Genomic DNA, 19,690 nt, shown 5'->3' with positions numbered 1-19,690 from the left:
TTTGGGGGGGGTTCCTTTTATTTTTGGGGGGGTTCCCTCTATTTTTGGGGGCGTCCCTCTATTTTTGGGGGGGGTTTCCTTCTACTTTTGGGGTCGTTCCCTCTATTTTTGGGGTCGTCCCCTCTATTTTGGGGTCGTCCCCTCTATTTTAGGGTCATTCCCTCTATTTTTGGGGGGGTTCCTTTTATTTTTGGGGGGGTTCCTTTTATTTTGGGGGGTTCCTTTGATTTTTGGGGGGATTCCCTCTATTTTTGGGGGCGTCCCTCTATTTTTGGGGGGGGTTTCCCCCTACTTTTGGGGTCGTTCCCTCTATTTTGGGGTCGTCCCCTCTATTTTGGGGTCGTCCCCCTATTTTGGGGTCGTCCCCTCTATTTTGGGGTCATCCCCTCTATTTTGGGGTCGTCCCCCTATTTTGGGGTCGTCCCCCTATTTTGTGGTCGTCCCCTCTATTTTGGGGTCGTTCCCTCTATTTTTGGGGTCGCCCCTCTATTTTGGGGTCGTCCCCCTATTTTGTGGTCGTCCCCTCTATTTTGGGGTCGTCCCCTCTATTTTGGGGTCGTCCCCCTATTTTGGGGTCGTCCCCTCTATTTTGGGGTCATTCCCTCTATTTTTGGGGTCGTCCCCCTATTTTGGGGTCGTCCCTCTATTTTGGGGTCGTCCCCTCTATTTTGGGGTCGTCCCCCTATTTTGGGGTCGTCCCCCCTATTTTTGGGGTCACTCCCTCTATTTTTGGGGTCACTCCTTCCGTTTTCGAGCAATTCTCTCTCCTCTGAGCAGAATTCCCCTACTTTTAGGGGCGCTCCCTCTATTTTTGGGGTGCCTCCCCCGATTTTTGGGGGTTTTCCCGCTGTTTTTGGGTGGTTCCCCGCACGTTTGGGGCGGACGCGTCTATTTTTGGGGTGGTTCCCTCTATTTTGGGGGGGCATTCCCATTCTGGAGCGGTTTCCTCCATTTTTTATTAATTTCTCCCACTTTTAGGACGGCTTCCTCTATTTTTTTGGGCGATCCCACTAATTTTGGGCTGTTTTCTCTACTTTTGGGGCGGTTCCCCCATTTTTTGAAGGATTCCCTTTCCTTTTGGGGCAGATCTCTCTATTTTTGGGGGGGGTTCCCTCTACTTTTGGGGTGCTTCCTTTTATTTTTGGGGCAGATCCCGCTATTTTTGGGGGGGCTCGCTCTACTTTTGGGGTGGTTCCCTCTCCTTTTAAGGGGAATCTCTCTATTTTGGGGGCGGTTCCCTCTATTTTGGGGCCGGTTCCCCCTATTTTTTGAGGCAAAATCCTCTATTTTTAGGCTCGTTCCCTCTATTTTTAGGTGTTTCCTTCTCATTTTTTGGTTATTTTCTCTACTTTTGGGGTGGTTTCCTTTGTTTTTGTGGTGTTTTCCTCTACTTTTGGGGTGGTTTCCTCTACTTTTGGGACATTTTTCTCTATTTCGGAGTGTTTCCCTCTGCTTTTGGGTTGGTTCTCTTTGTTTTTGGGGCAGTCCCCTCTATTTTTGGGGTGATTCCCTCCACTTTTGGGGCGGTTCGCTCTATTTTTGGGATAGTTCCTTCTATTTTGGGGCTGGTTCCTCTACTTTTGGGGTGGTTCTCTTTATTTTTGGGGATGCTCCCTCTACTTTGAGAGTGATTCTATTTTTGGGGTGATTCCCTCTACTTTTGGGGCAGTTTTCTCTATTTTTGGGGTGATTCTCTTTACTTTTGGGGCAGTTTTCTCTATTTTGGGGGTGGATCCCTCTACTTTTGGGGCAGTTTTCTCTATTTTGGGGGTGATTCCTCTACTTTTGGGTCAGTTTTCTCTATTTTGGGGGTGGATCCCTCTACTTTTGGGGCAGTTTTCTCTATTTTGGGGGTGGATCCCTCTACTTTTGGGGCAGTTTTCTCTATTTTGGGGGTGGATCCCTCTACTTTTGGGGCAGTTTTCTCTATTTCGGGGGTGATTCCCTCTACTTTTGGATTAGTTTTCTCTATTTTGGGGGTGATTCTCTCTACTTTTGGGGCAGTTTTCTCTATTTTGGGGGTGATTCCCTCTACTTTTGGGGCAGTTTTCTCTATTTTGGGGGCAATTCTCTCTATTTTGGGGGTGATTCTCTCTACGTTCAGGTCACTTCCCTTTATTTTGGGGCTGTTCCCTCCGCTTTCGGGCTGCTTCCCTCCGCTTTTGGGCCGCTTCCCTCCCCACCAACCCCCCCGTGCCCCCCGCCCCCACCTCCCCCAGCCCCCCCCCCGCCCCCCCCCACTCACCGAGCGGCCCCCACTCCTCCAGCCCGGGGGGCCCAGGCGGGCTCCGGCCGCGGGGGCTCGCAGCAGCCGCAGCCCCAGGCCCAGGTCGGGGCCGCGGGCGAGCGCCAGGGGCCTGCCGGTGCCCATGGCCCCCACCGCCGCCACCGCCGCCCCCCCTGCTCCACCAGGGCGGCCAACCTGGATTTGGGGGGGGGGGACGGGGGAGGTCAGAGGTCACTATATTAAAGGTTAAAGGTCAAAGGTTAAAGGGGGGGGGTCGTTTCTCACCGTTCCAGCCTCCGGGCCCGCTCGCAGGCCCCCAGCGCCCCCAGGCCGGAGCCGCCCCCGCGGCCGCCGCCACCGCCGCCGCCACGTCCTCGGGGCCCCCCGCGGCACCGTGGCGATCAGGCGGCCTGAAATCCGTCCAAAAAAAGGGGTTTTTTAAGCAAAAAAAAAAAAAAACGCGAGGCCGACCTTGCCCTCTGACCTTTGCCCTCTGACCTTCGCCCTCTGACCTTCGCCCTCTGACCTACCCGTGGCGGCCTCCCGGCACTCCAGCGAGCTTCGCCCGGGGGCGCAGCCAGGCCCCGGCCACGAAATGCCCCAGAGCCCCCCGTGGGCGTCCAGCCAGGCCTGGGGGGGGGGGGGACGACACGGGGTTAAGGGACCCCCCCAATTAATGACCCCCCCCCGATCACGTGCTGGCCCCCCCCCCCCCACTCCCTGCCCCAAGGCCTTTGCCCCCCCCCGGGACTTTGCCCCCGGCGCTCCCCACGGACCTCGGACCCGCCGCCGTGCCCCGGGGGCCCCCCGTTTTACACCCCCACCCTCCCGGGACCCCCCCCCATGGACACCTATGCCCCCAGGACCCCAAATCCCCCCAGGACCCCAAACTCCCCCCGCCCGACTCCAAATCACCCCCCCAGGACCCCCCCGTGGCCCTATAACTCCCCATTAACCCCCCAAACCATTCCTGTGCCCCCCCAGCCCCCTCCCAAGCCCCAGAACCCCTCTATGACCCCCTGAAGACCCCCACAGCCCCCATGACCGCCCGTAGCCCCCAGTGACCTCCTATAGCCCCCCTTAGCCCCCCCATGATCTCCCACAGCCCCCCGACCCCCTATAGCCCCTCCCTGAAACTCCACAGCCCCCCACGATCCCCAATAGCCCCCTATAGCCCCCCCCGAGCCCCCCCACCCCGTATACCACCTCCCTGACCCCCCCAGCCTCCTTTGACCCCCCTCAACCCCCCCCATGATGCCCAATAGCCCCCCAGAACCCCCTAGCCCCCCGAACCCTCCAGGACCTCCCCATACACCCCCATTACCCCCTATAGCCCCCCACAGCCCCCCCCACGACCCCCATAGCCCCTTCCTGACCCCTCAAAGCCCCCCATGACCCCCCAACCACCCCAGCGCCCCCATTTCCCCTCTCACGGCCCCCAACTCCCCCAAACTCCCCCCAGTTCCCCCCCCCCCCAACCCCCAAACTCCCCCCAGTTCCCCCCCAACCCCCCAAACTCCCCCCAGTTCCCCCCAACCCCCCAACTCCCCCCCAGCCCCCCCCCCCATGACCCCCCCCACCCCACCTGCCCCGGCCCGGCCCCCTCCGGCCGCGGCCCCTCCGCCATCTCCCCAAAAATCGCCGCCACGGGGGGGGGCCCCAGCGCCGCCATGACCACCGAGTCGCGCACACCCCCCTTGGCGGACTGAGAGGCGCCGCTCCGCGGGGGCGGTACCATAGAGTAGAGCCACGCCTCCCTGCAACCGGAAGCGGAAGCGCAGGGGGAGCGTGTGCGCCGGTGTAAAGGGTCCGGGCGGGTACAGAGGGGCCGGGGGGCGGGTTCCGGGTTCCCCCCCACACACACAAAATGGCGGCCCCCGCGGACGCGTCGCTGCTGGCGGCGGAGCTGGGGGGGGCGAGGGGGGGAGGAGGCGCTGAGGAGGCTGCTGCAGGTGGGGGGGGGCGGGGGGGGGCAGAGGGGGTCTTAGGGGGTGCTGGGGGTTTTGGGGGGGGGGTCCTGAGGGGTTTGGGGGGTCCCGATGGGATTTGGGGGCCCTGAGGGGGTTTGAGGGAGTCCTGATGGGGTATTGGGGGGGGTTGGGGGTCCGGGGGGGGGCTGAGGGGGTCTGGGGGGCTTGGGGGAGGCATGGAGGGAGCTGAGGGGGTTTGGGGGGTCTTGAGGGGGTTTGGGGGGTCCTGAGGGGTTTGGGGGGTCCTGAGGAATACTGGGGGGGTCCGAGGGGGTTTGGGGGGTCCGGGGGGTCTGGGGGAGGCATGGAGGGAGCTGAGGGGGTTTGGGGGTCCTGAGGGGTTTGGGGGGGTCTGGGGGGCTTGGGGGAGGCATGGAGGGAGCTGAGGGGGTTTGGGGGGGTCCTGAGGGGTTTGGGGGGGTCCTGAGTTGTATTGGGGGGTCCCGATGGGGTTTGGGGGGTCTGGGGGGGTCCTGAGGGGGTTTGGGGGGCCCGGGGGCTGGGGGCATAGAGGGAGCTGAGGGTTTCGGGGGGGGGGTCCTGTGGGGGTTTGGGGGGGTCCTGAGGAGTATTGGGGGGTCCCGATGGGGTTTGGGGGGTCTGGGGGTCCTGAGGGGGTTTGGGGGCGTCCTGGGGGTCCCGAAGGGCCTGGGGGGGACATGGGGGGTCTTAAGGGATGGGGGGAGCAGGGGGAATTTGGGGGGGGTCTTGAGAGAGCCGGGGGGGGTCCTGAAGGCTTTGGGGGGCCTGGAGAGGTTTGGGGGGGTTCAGCGGTGTCCGGGGGGTCCCATACGCTCTGCCCCCCCCCCCCAGCTCCCCCCCGACGACGATGAGGAGCGGCCCCCCCCAGCGCCCCTCCCGCGCCGTCACCCCCCAGCCAGGTACGAACCCCCCCAAAGGGGGGGGGGGCAACAACACGGGGGGGGGGGTCACACACCTGGGGGGGGGGGGGTTCACCGACCCCCCTCCTTATTTTTTGGGCCCCCCCCCGGGCAGGGCTGTGCGTGAAGACCCTCGCGGGGGGGGGCCAAGGCCTTCGTCAACGTCTGCCACGCGCCCGAGGTGCCGGCGCCCCCCGCTGCCCCCCCCGCCGCCCTCCGCCGCCTCCTGGCCTCCCCCGACGCCGGCGCCTTCCGCATCCCCATGAGCCTGGGGGAGCCCCACGCCGAGCTCGACCGCGGTGAGACCCCCCCCCCCCCAAAAAAAAAAAAAACCACAAATCCCCCCCCCGGGAACCCCCCAAAATCCCCGGGAATTGCCCCAAAATTCAGCCCCCCCCCCCCCAATTTTCCTAAAGCATTTTTAAGGGGGCCCCGAAACACCCCCACCCCCCCCCCAGGACCCCAAAAGCGACCCCAAATCCCCCCCCGGCACCCCCTGACTCACTGCGCCCCCCCGCCCCCCCCCAGCACCCCAAAATCCCCAGGAATTGCCCCAAAATTAACCCCCCCCCCAATTCCCATAAATTACCACTAAGGGAGCCCCAAAATGGCTCCAATTTGACCCCAGTGCCCCAAAACCTACCCCAATCCCCCCCAGTCCCCTCCCAGTCCATCCCAGTGCCCCCAATCCCCCCAGCCCCCCCAGCCCCTCCCAGTGCTCCCAGTCCCCCCAGTAACCCCCCGTCCGCAGGGGCCGGCCGTGCACCGCCTACGACGTCGTGATCAACTCCGACTTCTTCCACACCCTGCAGGTGGGGAGGGGGGGCACGGGGGGGGCCGGACCCCCAGCCCCCCCGGGACCCCTCTGGACCCCCCCAAAATATTTCACGCCCCCCCCCAATATTTTGCCCCCCCCGCCCCTAAATTTGCACCCCCCCCCCCCCAGGCCGACCCCTGTACCTGGAGTTCTTCCTGACCGTGGCCATGGAGGGGCTGGCGGAGAAGTACGGGGTGGAACTGGGGCAGACTGGTACGGACTGGGAGCACTGGGAGGGGCTGGGGGGGGATTGGGGGCACTGGGAGGAGGCTGGGGGGCGGGGGCGACTGGGAGCACTGGGATGGACTGGGGAGGGGAGTGGGGGGATTGGGGGGACTAGGAACACTGGGATGGACTGGGAGGGGACTGGGGGGGATTGGGGGGGACTGGGACAGACTGGGAGCACTGGGAGGGGCTGGGGGGATTGGGGGCACTGGGAGGAGGCTGGGGGGAGCAGGGGCGACTGGGAGCACTGGGATGGACTGGGAGGGGACTGGGGGGATTGGGGGGGACTAGGAACACTGGGATGGACTGGGAGGGGACTGGGGGGGATTGGGGGGACTGGGAACACTGGGATGGACTGGGAGGGGACTGGGGGGATTGGGGGGGACTGGGACAGACTGGGAGCACTGGGAGGGGCTGGGGGGGTTAACTGGGGGGTTAGGGGAGGACTGAGGGGGGTTGGGGGGGCTGGAGGGGGGGACTGGGGGCACTGGGAGGCAACTGGGAGAGGCTGGGGGGACTGGGGGGGGGGACTGGGAGCACTGGGATGGACTGGGGGGACTGGGGGGGATTGGGGGGACTGGGACAGACTGGGAGCACTGAGAGGGGCTGGGGGGGAACCGGGGGGGGCTGGGGGAGGGACTGGGAGCACTGGGAGGGACTGGGAAGGAGTGGGGGGTAACTGGGGGTACTGGGAGGGTACTGGGAGCACTGGGACAGACTGGGAAGGAGCTCGGGGGGAACTGGGAGGGACTTGGGGGGGGGGGGATTGGGGGCACTGGGACAGACTGGGAGGGACTGGGAGGGGTGACTGGGGGGGGGAACGGGGCACTGGGAGAGACCGGGGGGGACTGGGAGAAGTTGTGGGGGGCAACTGGGAGCACTGGGAAGGGCTGGGGGGGCAACTGGGAGCACTGGGAGCAGTGGGGACGAGGCGGGGGGGGTCCCCGTGCCCCCCCTGTGCCCCCCCCCCCCCCCATTACCCCCCCCTGTGGCCCCCCAGGCTGGGGGCTGGTAATGGGGGGAACTGGGAGGAACTGGGGATTGGGGGACCTTGGGGGCAACTGGGAGCGACTGGGGCCAACTGGGAGCACTGGGATGGGTGGGGATGAACCGAGGGGGGTCCCCGTGCCCCCCCAGTGCCCCCCCCCCCCACCACCCCCCCCCCCACCACCCCCCCGCGCCCCCCCCAGGCTGGGGGATGCTAATGGGGGGAACTGGGGGGACTGGGGATTGGGGGACCTTGGGGGCAACTGGGAGGGACTGGGGCCAACTGGGAGCACTGGGACGGGTGGGGATGAACCGAGGGGGGTCCCCGTGCCCCCCCTGCGCCCCGCGCCCCCCCATTACCCCCGTGCCCCCCCCAGGCTGGCGGGTGCTGCGGCAGCGCCGCTTCCTGGGGACGCCGGGGGTGCAGCGCATCCGCGCCCGGCCCCGCATCCAGGAGCTCGACGGGTGAGCCCCCCCCGCCCCCCGGCTTTTGGGGACCCCCCCGCTTCTGGGGACCCCCAGCTTCTGGGGACCCCCCCCCCCCCAGTTCTGGGGGACCCCCCCCCAATTTTGGGGACCCCCCCAATTTTGGGGACCCCCCCAATTTTGGGGACCCCCCGCTTTTAAGCCCCCCCTTTTCCCCATTTCCCCCTAAATCTGCTCCTCCCCCTTCCCCCCCCACGCTGCCCCCAGGCATTTGGGGGGGGGCACACTTTTGGGGACCCCCCACTTTTGGGACCCCCCACTTTTTTGGGGACCCCCCCAACTTTGGGACCCCCCCCACTTATTTGGGACCCCCCCACACTTTTCAGCCCCCCCCATTTTTCAGCCCCCCAACCCCATTCCCCCCCCAAATCCTTCTACCCTCCCCTTTCCTCCCCCCCCCCCCCCCAATTTTTGGGACCCCCCCACTTTGGGACCCCCCCCAATTTTTAGGACCCCCCCCCGCACTTTGGGGACCCCCCCCACTTTTTGCCCCCCCCCCACTTTTGGGACCCCCCCGTTTTCAGCCCCCACATTTTTCAGGCCCCCCCCAACCCCTCTTACCCTCCCTCCTTTCCTCCCCCGCTGCCCCCCCCAGGTATTTGGGGACCCCCCCCCTCAATTTTTGGGGACCCCCCACTTTTTGGGGACCCCCACTTATTGGGGACCCCCCCCCCCTTCTCAGCCCCCCCCCCCCCATTTTTCAGGCCCCCCCCAACCCCATTCCCCCCCCCCCGAAATCCTTTTACCCTCCCCTTTCCTCCCCCAATGCCCCCCCCCCCCACCTTTTTGGGGACCCCCAGGTTTTTCGGGACCCCCCCAATTTTTGGGGACCCCAATTTTTGGGGACCCCCCCAATTTTTGGGGTCCCCCCCGACACCTCTTCCCCCGCAGCCCCCCCGCCGCCCACCGCCCCCCGCGGCCCCCCCGGTTCGTGGTGGTGGCGCAGCCGTCGGCCCAGCACCCGCGGGTGCTGCAGGCGCGCGTCCTCCTGCCCCACCTGGTGAGGGGGGGCTGCGGGGCCGGGGGGGGGGGTTATGGGGTCGGGGGGGGCTTTGGGGTTTGGGGGGGGCTTTGGGGGCTGGGGGGGGGGCTATGGGGCTGGGGGGGCTGTGGGGCTGGGGGGGCTATGGGATTTGGGGGGGGCTGTGGGGTTGATGGGTGGGGCTGGGGAGTGCTTATAGGGGTGGGGGTTGTTTATGGGGTCGGGGGGGGTTATGGGGGGGGGGGGGGGGCTTTGGGGTTTGGGGGGGGCTTTGGGGGCTGGGGGGGGCCTATGGGGCTGGGGGGGGGCTGTGGGGTTGGTGGGGGCTGGGGAGTGCTTATAGGGGTGGGGGTTGTTTATGGGGTTGGGGGGGCTTTATGGGGTCGGGGGGGCTTTGGGGTCGGGGGGGCTTTGGGGTTTGGGGGGGGGGGCTTTGGGGGCTGGGGGGGCCTATGGGGCTGGGGGGGGCTATGGGATTTGGGGGGGGGGCTGTGGGGTTGATGGGGGGCTGGGGAGTGCTTATAGGGGTGGGGGTTTGTTATGGGGTCGGGGGGGTTATGGGGTCGGGGGGGGCTTTGGGGTTTTGGGGGGGGGCCTGTGGGGCTGATGGGGGGGCTGGGGTCAGTCTGGGGCTGGGGAGTCCTTTTAGGGGTGGGGGTTTTTTATGGGGTAGGGGGGCTTTATGGGGTCGGAGGGTTATGGGGTCGGGGGGCTTTGGGGGCTGGGGGGGCCTCTGGGATTTGGGGGGGGCTGTGGGGCTGATGGGGGGGCTGGGGTGGATGTATGGGGCTGGGGGGTCATTATAGGGGTGGGGGTTGTTTATGGGGTCGGGGGGTTATGGGGTCGGGGGGGGCTTTGGGGTTTGGGGGGGCCTGTGGGGCTGGGGGGGGGCTGTGGGGTTGGTGGGGGGGTTGGGGTTGGTCTCTGGGGTTGGGGAGTCCTTATAGGGGTGGGGGTTGTTTATGGGGTCGGGGGGGCTTTATGGGGTCGGGGGGGGGCTTTGAGGTTTGGGGGGTCCTATGGGGTGGGGGGGGCCTCTGGGATTTGGGGGGGTCCTGTGGGGCTGATGGGGGGGTTGGTCTATGGGAATGGGAGGGGGGGGGGTTCCTTATGGGGGGGGGCTTCTTGTGGGGCTGGGGGGTCCCTGTGGGGCTGGGATCTTTGGGGGGGGGGGGGGGTCAGGGTCGGGGCGTGGCTCCCCCCTGACCCCCTTCCCCCCCCCCAGGCGGGGGCGGGCTCCCTGTCGCTGGGGCTGAGCGAGGAGCGCTTGGTGCTGGGGGGCCGGGGGGCCGGGGGGGCGGCGGCGGCGCCCCCCTCCCCTCCCCCTGCTGGCCCTGGCGCTGCCCCTCCCCGCCGACCCCGCCCGCTGCCGCGCCCGCTTCCACCGCCGCACCAAGGTAACCCCCGGCCCCGCCCCCCAGGCCACGCCCACCAGCGAGGCCACGCCCCCTTCCCCCCCCAGACCCTCGGGGGGGTCCCACCCCCCCCCCCATTTAACCCCCCATTTTGCCTCCCCCCCCCCCCCGCAGGTCCTGACGGTGACGATCCCGCTGCAGGTGTAACGGAGCTGGGGGGGGGCCCCAAAACCCCCCCCCGTGGGGGGGCCCCAAAACCCCCCCCCGTGGACCCCCAACCCCCCCATACCTTGTTCCCCCCCCCGGACCCCCCCCCCAAAAAAATACCCATCCCCCCCCAAAAAAACCCCAATAAACGCCCCAAAACGCGTCCGTTCACTCTGGTCCCTACTGACGACCCCGTCCCCGCGGCGTCTGTGTGCCCCCCCCCCCCGCAAAAAAAAATCCCGGGGGGGGGCGCTCGGCCCACGGGGGATTATTTAGGGCTGAGCCGCCGCCGGGGGGGCCCCCCTTGTAGGGCCGCGGGGGGGCGCTGGGGGGGGCGGCTCCGGCACGGAGCAGCGGGCGGCAGCGAGAGGAGCCGGGGCCGCTGAGTTTTTTTTGGGGGGGGGGGCAGCGAAATTATTTTGGGGGGGGGGTTATTTAGGGGATTATTTAGGGTTTTTTTTTTTGGGGGGGGGTGTTTTGGGGGGGGGGGGGGGGGCCATGCAGCTCAACAAGGACGAGCTGCGGCGGCAGCTGGGGGCCGGGCTGGGGCGGCTGCACCGGTGAGTCCGGGGGTGGGGGGGTTAATTGTGGGGGGGGGTTAATTGGGGGGGGTTAATTAGGGTGGGGGACGCCCGCGGACCCTTTGTGGCCCCCCCCGTGAGGTTTATGTAAGCGTGCGGCCGTGCACACGCGTGTGCGGGGGTCACACGCCCGCCCCCCCCCCCCCCCCACCGCGGTCGTGGGAGCTCAGGGAGGGATTAAAGCCCTAATCCCAAAGCGGGGGGGGGGGGGGTTATGGGGGCGGGGGGGGGGTTATGGGGGCAGGGGGGGGGTATGGGGGCGGGGGGGGTTATGGGGCCGGGGGGGGCTATGGGGCCGGGGGGGGGTTGTGTGTGGGGCGGGGGGGTTATGGGGTGCTGGGGGGGCGATTTGGGGGGGGTTTGGGGGATGTGGGGGTAATATGGGGGATTTGGGGGGGGGTTATGGGGGCGGGGGGGCTATTTAGGGGCCCTGGGGGTTATGGGGATGTAGGGGGTGTATATATGGGGTGGGGGGGGGTTATAGGGTCCGGGGGGGGCAATATGGGGAGTTCGGGGGGGTATGGGGGTGTGGGGGGGTATATAGGGAGCGTGCGGGGTCGTGGGGTTATGGGGGGGCCATATGGGGGATTTGGGGGGGCTATAGGGTCACGGGGGGGGGCATACGGGGGTTCGGGGGGAGGGCGTGGGGATGGGGGGGGGGCACATAGGGGGCCGGGGACAGGTTGTGGGGTCCTGGGGGTGTAATATGGGGGATGGGGGGGGGGTTATGGGGTCATGGGGGGGCAATATAGGGGGTGTTGGGAGGGTAATGGGGCTGGGGGGGCTATATAGGGGGCCGGGGGGTTATAGGGGCCCGGGGGGACAATATCGGGGGGTTCGGGGGGTTATGGGGACATAAGGGGGATATGGGGGATTTGGGGGGGCAATAGGGGGATGCGGGGGTTATGGGGGGCAATATGGGGGGGTGACGGGGAGATGGGGATGTTAGGGGGATGGGGGCGTATATGGGGTATGGGGTGGTCCATAGTCATGGGGGGCTTTATAGGGGATTTTGGGGGGGGTCACGTGGACTTGGGAGGGGTCCTGGGGCCGTGGGGGATACGTGGTCAGGGGTAATGCGGGGTCATGGAAGGGTAGGGGGTCATGGGGGGGCAATATGGGGTCGTGGGGGCAATATGGGGTCATGGGGGGCAATATGGGGTCGTGGGGGCAATATGGGGTCATGGGGGGCAATATGGGGTCATGGGGGGCAATATGGGGTCATGGGGGGCAATATGGGGTCATGGGGGGCAATATGGGGTCACGGGGGGCAATATGGGGTCATGGGGGGCAATGCGGGGTCCTGGGGGGCAATATGGGGTCATGGGGGGCAATATGGGGTCATGGAGGCAATATGGGGTCATGGGGGGGCAATGCGGGGTCATGGGGGGCAATATGGGGTCATGGGGGCAATATGGGGTCATGGGGGACAATATGGGGTCATGGGGGCAATATGGGGTTGTGGGGGCAATATGGGGTCATTGGGGGCAATATGGGCAATGTGGGGGGATTTGGGGTCTTGGGGGGCAATAAGGTGAACGTAGGGATTATAGGGCCATGGGGGGGGGCAATATTGGGGCTGCAGGGGGATATGGGGCCATGGGGAGAAATGGGGGGACCGATATGGGGGGGGGGATTAATGTGGACATGGGACGATATGGCGGGGATAGGGGGGTGTAGGAGGCCTATGGGGTCATGGGGGGCAATATAGGGGCATGGGGGGCATATGGGGTCATAGGGGGCAATATTGGGGTATGGGGGGGATATGGGGTCATGGGGGGCAATATTGGGGTATGGGGGGGATATGGGGTCTTGGGGGGGGCAATATAGTGGTATGGGGGGCTGGGGGGTATGGGGGGAATATATGGGCATGGGGGGCCTATGGGGCTATGGGGGGCTATGGGGGGGCTATGGGGACATGGGGGGGCTATGGGGACATGGGGGGGCTATGGGGCTTTTCTGGGGGGGGTCATATTGAAGACGGGGGGTGCTTTGGGATACGGGCGGGGCCGTGCCCCCCCCCTGCACCCCCTGCACCCCCGCAGGCTCCTGGAGCGGCGCCAGGAGGAAGCGGAGCCCTTGGAGCTGAGCTCCTGCGGGGCCACGGGCGGGGGGGGCGGCGGTTTTGGGGCCCCCCGCCCCCCCCGTCCTGGATTGCCACTGCTTCGGCCTCCCCCGCCGCTACACCATCGCCCTCCTCTGCGCCGTCGGCTTCTGCATCAGCTTCGGGATCCGCTGCAACCTGGGGGTGGCCGTGGTCAGCATGGTCAACGGGAAGGTACGGGGGGGCCGGGGGGTCGGGGGGGGATACCGTGAGACCCCCCCCCCACCGTTAACCCCCCCACCTTGCTCCCAGCACCCCCAGTTCCATTGGGACCCCGAGACCGTGGGGCTGATCCACGGCTCCTTCTTTTGGGGTTACATCGTCACCCAGATCCCCGGCGGCTTCATCGCTCAGAAATTCGCTGCTAACAGGTCTGGAGAACCCACCCCACCCCCCTTGAAAAAATGCCCCCCCCGTTTATTAATTACCCCCCGTTTTAATTGCCCCCTGAGGGTGTTCGGTCCGGCCGCCAGGTCAACCAATGTGTTGACCGGGGTCGGTCCGGCCGCCAGGTCAACCCATGCATTGTACCCCAAGGGTATTGGGTCTGGCTGCTATGTTAACCCATGTATTGCCCGTGTTCGATCTGGCCGCCAGGTCAACCCATGTATTTTCCTAAGCGTGTTGGATCTGGACGGCAGGTCAACCCATATATGGCTCGTGTCGGGTCTGGCCATCAGGTCAACCCATATATTGATCGCGTTGGGTCTGGCCATCAGGTCAACCCATGTATTTTCACCCCAGGGTGTTGGGTGTAGCCGCCATGTCAACCCATGTATTGTTCCCCCCAGGGTTCGGCCTGGCCATCAGATCAACCCATGTATTGTCCTAAGGGTGGTCGGCTTGGCCATCAGGTCAACGCATGCATTGTCCTGTGTTGGATCTGACCATCAAGTCAACCCATGTATTCTCCCTAAGGGTGTTGGGCCTGGCCATCAGGTCAACCCATGTATTTCTAAGGGTGTTGGATCTGGCCATCAGGTCAAGCCATGTATTTTCCCGAAGGGTGTTGGGTCTGGCCATCAGGTCAACCCATGTATTCTCCCTAAGGGTGTTGGGCCTGGCCATCAGGTCAAGCCATGTTATTTCCCTAAGGGTGTTCCGTCTGGCCATCAGGTCAACCCATGTATTTTCTCCTAAGGGTGTTGGCTCTGGCCATCAGGTCAACCCATGTATTTTCCCTAAGGGTGTTCCGTCTGGCCATCAGGTCAACCCATGTGTTGGCCGTGTTGGGTCTGGCCGCCAGGTCAACCCCTGTATTTTTTTTTCCCCCAGGGTGTTCGGCCTGGCCATCGTGTCCACGTCGCTGCTCAACATGCTGATCCCCGCCGCCGCCCGCACCCACGTGGGCTGCGTCATCGCCGTGCGCGTGCTGCAGGGGCTGGTGGAGGTGGGCGCCTCCCATTGGCTGCCGCGGGGGGAGGGCGGAGACTGGGGAGGCTCCGCCCACCTGGCGTTTCCCGCCGCGCAGGGCGTGACGTACCCGGCGTGTCACGGGATCTGGAGCAAGTGGGCCCCGCCCCTCGAGAGGAGTCGCCTAGCAACCACGGCCTTCTGCGGTGGGGGGCGGGGCTTGGGGGAAGGGGGCGGGGCTTGGGGGAAGGGGGCGGGGCTTGGGGAAGGGGCGGGGCTTGGGGAAGGGGGCGGGGCTTGGGGGAAGGGGCGGGGCTTAGGGAAGGGGGCTGGGCTTGGGGGAAGGGGGCGGGGCTCTGAAGGGGTGTGGGGAGTAGGGAGGTGATGGGGGTGGGCGTGGCCTGGCACCAAGGGGCGTGGCCTTAAGGGGGCGTGGCCTTAAGGGGGCGTGGCCTCGGGATTGAGGGAGGGCGGAGGAGATGGAGCACGGGGACAAAGGGGGCGGGGACTTAGGGGGCGTGGCTTAAAGGGGTGGGGCCATAAGGGGTGGGGCGCCACGGGGAGGGGCCAGCAGGGGGCGGGGCAAAGCAGGGGGCGGGGCTTTGGGGGGCGGGGCCTCAGGGTTCAGGGAGGGGGAGGAGACAGGGAGAGTGGGGCAAAGGGGGCGGGGCCTACGGGGGCGTGGCCTGGGTGGGTGTGGCCTCCTGGGGGCGTGGCCTCCTGGGGGTGTGGCCTCCTGGGGGTGTGGCCTCCTGGGGGCGGGGCCTCAGGGTTCAGGGAGGAGGGAGGTGACAGCTGGGAGCATGGGGGGGCAATGGGGGGTGGGGCTGGGGTCAAGGAGGGGTCAAGGGGTCAAGGGGGGTCAAGGGGGCGGGGCCACATTTGGGGCGCTGGAGGCGGGGCTTCGGGGGCGGGGCGTCAATGGGCGGGGCGTCAATGGGCGGGGCTTCAGGTGGGCGGGGCTTTAAGGGGCGGGGCCACGGGGTTCCCGAGGGGAGGGGCCCGATGCCAGGCGCCCCTGCGGGGGCTGGAAGGGGGCAGGGTCCTGGGGGGGGGGGGTGGGGGCTCAATTCTGGGGGGCCGGGGTGGGCCGAGGGGGGCTGGGGACCCCCCAACGCCCCCCCCCCCCCTGTCCCCCCCCACAGGCTCGTACGCGGGGGCGGTGGTGGCCATGCCGCTGGCCGGCGTGCTGGTGCAGTACACGGGCTGGAGCTCCGTCTTCTACGTCTACGGTGGGACCCCCGGAGGCCCCCCCTCGTGTCCCGTCCCCCTTAATTAACCCCCTCCCACCTCATTAACCCCCCCCAGGCAGCTTCGGGCTGTGCTGGTTCTTCTTCTGGGTGCTGGTGTCCTACGAGAGCCCGGCCCAGCACCCCACCATCAGCCCCGAGGAGCGCAAGTACATCGAGGAGAGCATCGGGGAGAGCGTGGGCAGCAACCCCCTGCTGGTGGGTGGGGCCTAGGGGTCAGGGGTCAGGGGTCAGGGGTCGGGGGTGGGGGCGGGGGGCAGAGCTGGGGGGCATGGGTGGAGGTGGGGTGGGGGTAAGGCGTGGGAGCAGGGTGGGAGGCGGGGGCGGGGTGGGGTCAGGGGTCACAGGTGGGGTTAGGGGTCACAGGTGGGGTCAGAGCTGGGGTCAGGGGTCACGGATGGGGTCAGGGGTCATGGATGGGGTCGGGGTCACGGATGGGGTCGGGGTCACAGCTGGGGTCAGGGGGCATGGATGGGGTCAGGGTCACAGCTGGGGTCAGGGGTCACAGCTGGGGTCAGGGGTCACGGATGGGGTCAGGGGTTATGGATGGGGTCAGGGGTCATGAATGGGGTCAGGGGTCACAGCTGGGGTCGGGGTCACGGATGGGGTCAGGGGTCACAGATGGGGTCAGGGATTGGGGCCAGAAGTGGGTCAGGGGTAGGGTAAGGGGTCGTCATTGGGGTCAACAGCAGGTCACGGATGGGGTCAAGGGTCATGGATAGGGTCAGAGGTCCCAGCTGGGGTCAGGGGTCAGAGGTAGGGCAGGGGTCAGCTCAGGGGTCCCAGCTGGGGTCAGGCCAGCCATGGGTGCCACCGGCAGCGGGGTCAAGGGTCAGGGGTCGGCGCCAGGGGCCGGCTAGGGTCACGGGCAGCAGGGTCAGAGGTCCGGGGGTCACGGGGCGGGGGCGGGGGGGTCGCTGTGAGCCGTGCCCCCCCCCCAGCTGGCCACGCCCTGGCGCCACTTCCTCACCTCGCTGCCCGTCTACGCCATCGTGGTGGCCAACTTCTGCCGCAGCTGGACCTTCTACCTGCTGCTCATCAGCCAGCCCGCCTACTTCGAGGAGGTCTTCGGCTTCGAGATCAGCAAGGTGGGGGCCCCCAAACCCCCATAACCCCCCCCCCCAAGCGTTTATAGGGCCCCCCTGACCCCCCCCGGGGGCAGGTGGGGCTGCTGTCGGCGCTGCCCCACCTGGTGATGACGATCGTGGTGCCCGTCGGGGGCCACGTGGCCGACCTGCTGCGCGCCCGCGGGCTCATGTCCACCACCGGCGTGCGCAAGATGATGAACTGCGGCGGTGAGGGGGGGCGGGGGGTGGGGGGGCATGGGGGTGGGGGGCAGGGGGGTGGGGGTATGGGGCTGGGGGGGCACGGGGGGCTGGGGGGGCAGGGGGTGAGGGGGCTGGGGGGGGGTCATGGGGGTGGGGGGGAGGTGGGGGGAATGGGGGTGTGGGGATGGGGGGCACGGGGGGCTGGGGGGGCGGGGGTGGGGGGCACGGGGGGGGTCATGGGGGTACGGGGGAGGTGGGGGGGGAGGTGGGGGGAATGGGGGGTATGGGGATGGGGGGCACAGGGGGCATGGGGGGGCACAGGGGGTGGGGGGGCAGGGGGTGGGGGTATGGGGCTGGGGGGGCAGGGGGTGGGGGGGCACGGGGGGTAATGGGGGTGGGTGGGGAATGGGGGGTATGGGGATGGGGGGAATGGGGGAGATACGGGGATGGGGGGATGGGGGGGGGATATGGGGGGCTGGGGGGATGGGGAGGGTCTTGGAGGGTGGGGGGCATGGGGATGGGGGGAGCTATGGGGGGGAGCTATGGGGCGGGGGGGACATGGGGGGAGCTATGGGGCTGGGGGGGACATGGGGGGCTGGGGGGAAATAAGGGGCTGTGGGGAGGACACGGGACAACAACCGGGGGCTTCGGGAGCGCTGGGGGGGCTTTGGGGAGCGCGGGGACAGCGGGGAGGGGTGGAAGCTCCCCTGTGGCCCCCCCCCAAGGTGCTGTGCCCCCCCCACCCCCCCAAAATGCCGTGCGCCCCCCCCCGCCCCCCCAGGTTTCGGCATGGAGGCCACGCTGCTGCTGGTGGTGGGCTACTCGCACTCGCGCGCCGTCGCCATCTCCTTCCTCGTCCTCGCCGTGGGCTTCAGCGGCTTCGCCATCTCCGGTGGGGGGGCAGGGGGGCTTTTGGGGGGTGGGGGCACCCAAATTCACCCCCCCACCCCCCAAAAGAAAGAACCCCGTAGGGTTCAATGGGAAGCAGCTGGGCAGCGCCAGTGTGCTGGTGGGGCTTGGGGGGGGCACCCAAATTCAACCCCCCCCCCAAAATATAACCCCTCCCCCAAAAATATAACCCCCTCCCCCAAAATATAACCCCCTCCCCCAAAAATATAACCCCCTCCCCCAAAAATAGACCCCCCCTCAAAAAATAGCCTCCTCCCCCCCCCCCAAAAATACCCCCCCAAAACCCCATAGGGATCAATGGGAACCACCCGGTCATCGGCGACGTGCTGATGGGGTCCGGGGGGATTACTCGGGGGGGCACCCAAATTTACCCCCCCCCAAATATGCCCCCCCCCCCCCCCAGGGTTCAACGTGAACCACCTGGACATCGCCCCGCGCTACGCCAGCGTGCTGATGGGGCTCTCCAACGGCGTGGGCACGCTGTCGGGCATGGTGTGCCCCCTCATCGTGGGCGCCCTCACCCGGCACAAGGTGGGGGGGCGGGGGGGGGCGTGGGGGCGTGGGGGGCGTGGGGGGGAATTGGGGCGGGGGACGGGGGCACTGGGGGGCTACGGGGGATGTGGGGAGGGAGGGGGCGGGCGCTAGGACCCAGGGGTGGGGGAGTGGCGGTGGCCTGAGGCTGACCTCGCTTGTTGGCCACGCCCCCTTTTGGCCACGCCCCCTTTTGGCCACGCCCCCTTGACACACCCTCCCGTGGCCACGCCCCCTTCCTTTGGACACGCCCCTTTGGACACGCCCCCCCCCCCCCCCCCCCGCGGTCCGTGGTCATGCTTCCTCCCCGGCCACGCCCCTTCGTTGGCCACGCCCCTCTCTGACCACGCCCCCTCGTTGGCCACACCCCCTTCACCGACCACACCCTCGGCCACGCCCCGCCTCCTTGCCACGCCCCCATTCAATGGCCACGCCCCCTCTCTGACCACACCCCCCGTCCCCCATCCCCCCTCCCTCCCCGGGCCCTCCCCCTCCCTGACCACGCCCTTTCATGAACCACGCCCACCTGTGACCACACCCTCACCGACCACGCCCCCTGATGACCACACCCGCATGGCCACGCCCCTCTCTGACCACGCCCCCTCCCTCCTTCCCCCCTTTCTCTCCCTTCCCACACCTTCCCTGCCCCCGCCCCCGACCACACCCCGTCACTAACCACGCCCACCTGTGACCACGCCCTCACTGACCACGCCCCTCACTGACCACGCCCCCCTCTGCCCACGCCTCCCTCCCCCTCTCTCCCCCTTCCGCCTCCCTTTCTCCCGCCCCCTCCTCCTCCCCATTGGCCGCCCGCCCCCGCCCCCTCCTCCTCCCCATTGGCTGCCCGCCCCCTCCTCCTCCCCATTGGCCGCCCGCCCCCCCCGCCGCCGCCTCCGATTGGCCAGACGCGGGAGGAGTGGCAGACGGTGTTCCTGATCGCCGCCCTGGTGCACTACGGCGGCGTCGTCTTCTACGGGCTCTTCGCCTCCGGGGAGCCGCAGCCGTGGGCGGAGCCTCCCCGCGAGGAGGCGGAGCCTCTGGCGCCGAGGGGCGGGGACAGCGACGAGGAGGAGGAGGGAGGGGGGGAGGAAGGCGGCGGGGAGGGGCGGCCCCCGGGGGACCCCCGGCTACGGGGCCACCGGCACCACCCCGGCGCCCGCCTTCCCCGGGGACGGTTGAAGGGGGGGGCACCCAGGGGACCCCCACCCGTGGGACCCCCAAAAAGGGACCCCCCCATGGGACCCCCAAAAAGGGACCCCAAAAAAGACCCCCCATGGGACCTCCCCCCAAAAGGGACCCCCCCATGAGACCCCCCCCCATGAGACCCCCAAAAAGGGACCCTCAATGGGACCCCCCAATGGGACCCCCCATGGGACCCCCCATGAAACCCCCTCCATGGGACCCCCACCCGTGGGACCCCCCAATGGGACCCTCCCAAAAAGGGACCCCCCATGGGACCCCCACCCGTGGGACCCCCCCCAGTGGGACCCCCTCCATGGGACCCCCAAAAAAGGGACCCCCAAAAGGCCCCCCCATGGGACCCCTAAAGAGGGACCC

General features: G+C 67.4%; 2 protein-coding genes and 1 long non-coding RNA gene across 3 annotated transcripts; all 3 read left to right on the top strand.

The window, feature by feature from the left end:
• The first annotated feature begins 4,033 nt into the window (after nucleotides 1–4,033).
• LOC136788676 (uncharacterized) lies at nucleotides 4,034–5,372 on the top strand. The gene is made up of 3 exons (XR_010827314.1): nucleotides 4,034–4,179; nucleotides 5,011–5,078; nucleotides 5,194–5,372. It is a non-coding gene; the product is annotated as an uncharacterized lncRNA (long non-coding RNA).
• A 2,986-nt stretch (nucleotides 5,373–8,358) lies between these two features.
• On the top strand, nucleotides 8,359–10,203 carry LOC136788578 (PIH1 domain-containing protein 1-like). The gene is given in 5 exon segments (XM_066987139.1): nucleotides 8,359–8,393; nucleotides 8,485–8,593; nucleotides 9,801–9,895; nucleotides 9,897–9,972; nucleotides 10,105–10,203. Coding segments are annotated over 5 exon segments (348 nt in total). The 3' UTR covers nucleotides 10,138–10,203.
• A 1,601-nt stretch (nucleotides 10,204–11,804) lies between these two features.
• LOC136788577 (vesicular glutamate transporter 1-like) lies at nucleotides 11,805–19,312 on the top strand. Its single transcript, XM_066987138.1, is given in 14 exon segments — nucleotides 11,805–11,812; nucleotides 12,764–12,827; nucleotides 12,829–12,996; nucleotides 13,075–13,193; nucleotides 14,098–14,212; nucleotides 14,294–14,381; nucleotides 15,321–15,407; nucleotides 15,484–15,623; nucleotides 16,367–16,513; nucleotides 16,588–16,720; nucleotides 17,475–17,585; nucleotides 18,006–18,133; nucleotides 19,039–19,256; nucleotides 19,258–19,312. Coding segments are annotated over 14 exon segments (1,581 nt in total).
• Nucleotides 19,313–19,690: the final 378 nt, after the last annotated feature.

The sequence above is a fragment of the Anser cygnoides genome, chromosome W (genome assembly GCF_040182565.1).
Source record: "Anser cygnoides isolate HZ-2024a breed goose chromosome W, Taihu_goose_T2T_genome, whole genome shotgun sequence".
Lineage (NCBI taxonomy): Eukaryota > Metazoa > Chordata > Aves > Anseriformes > Anatidae > Anser > Anser cygnoides.
This window is presented reverse-complemented; position numbering and strand designations above follow the sequence as displayed.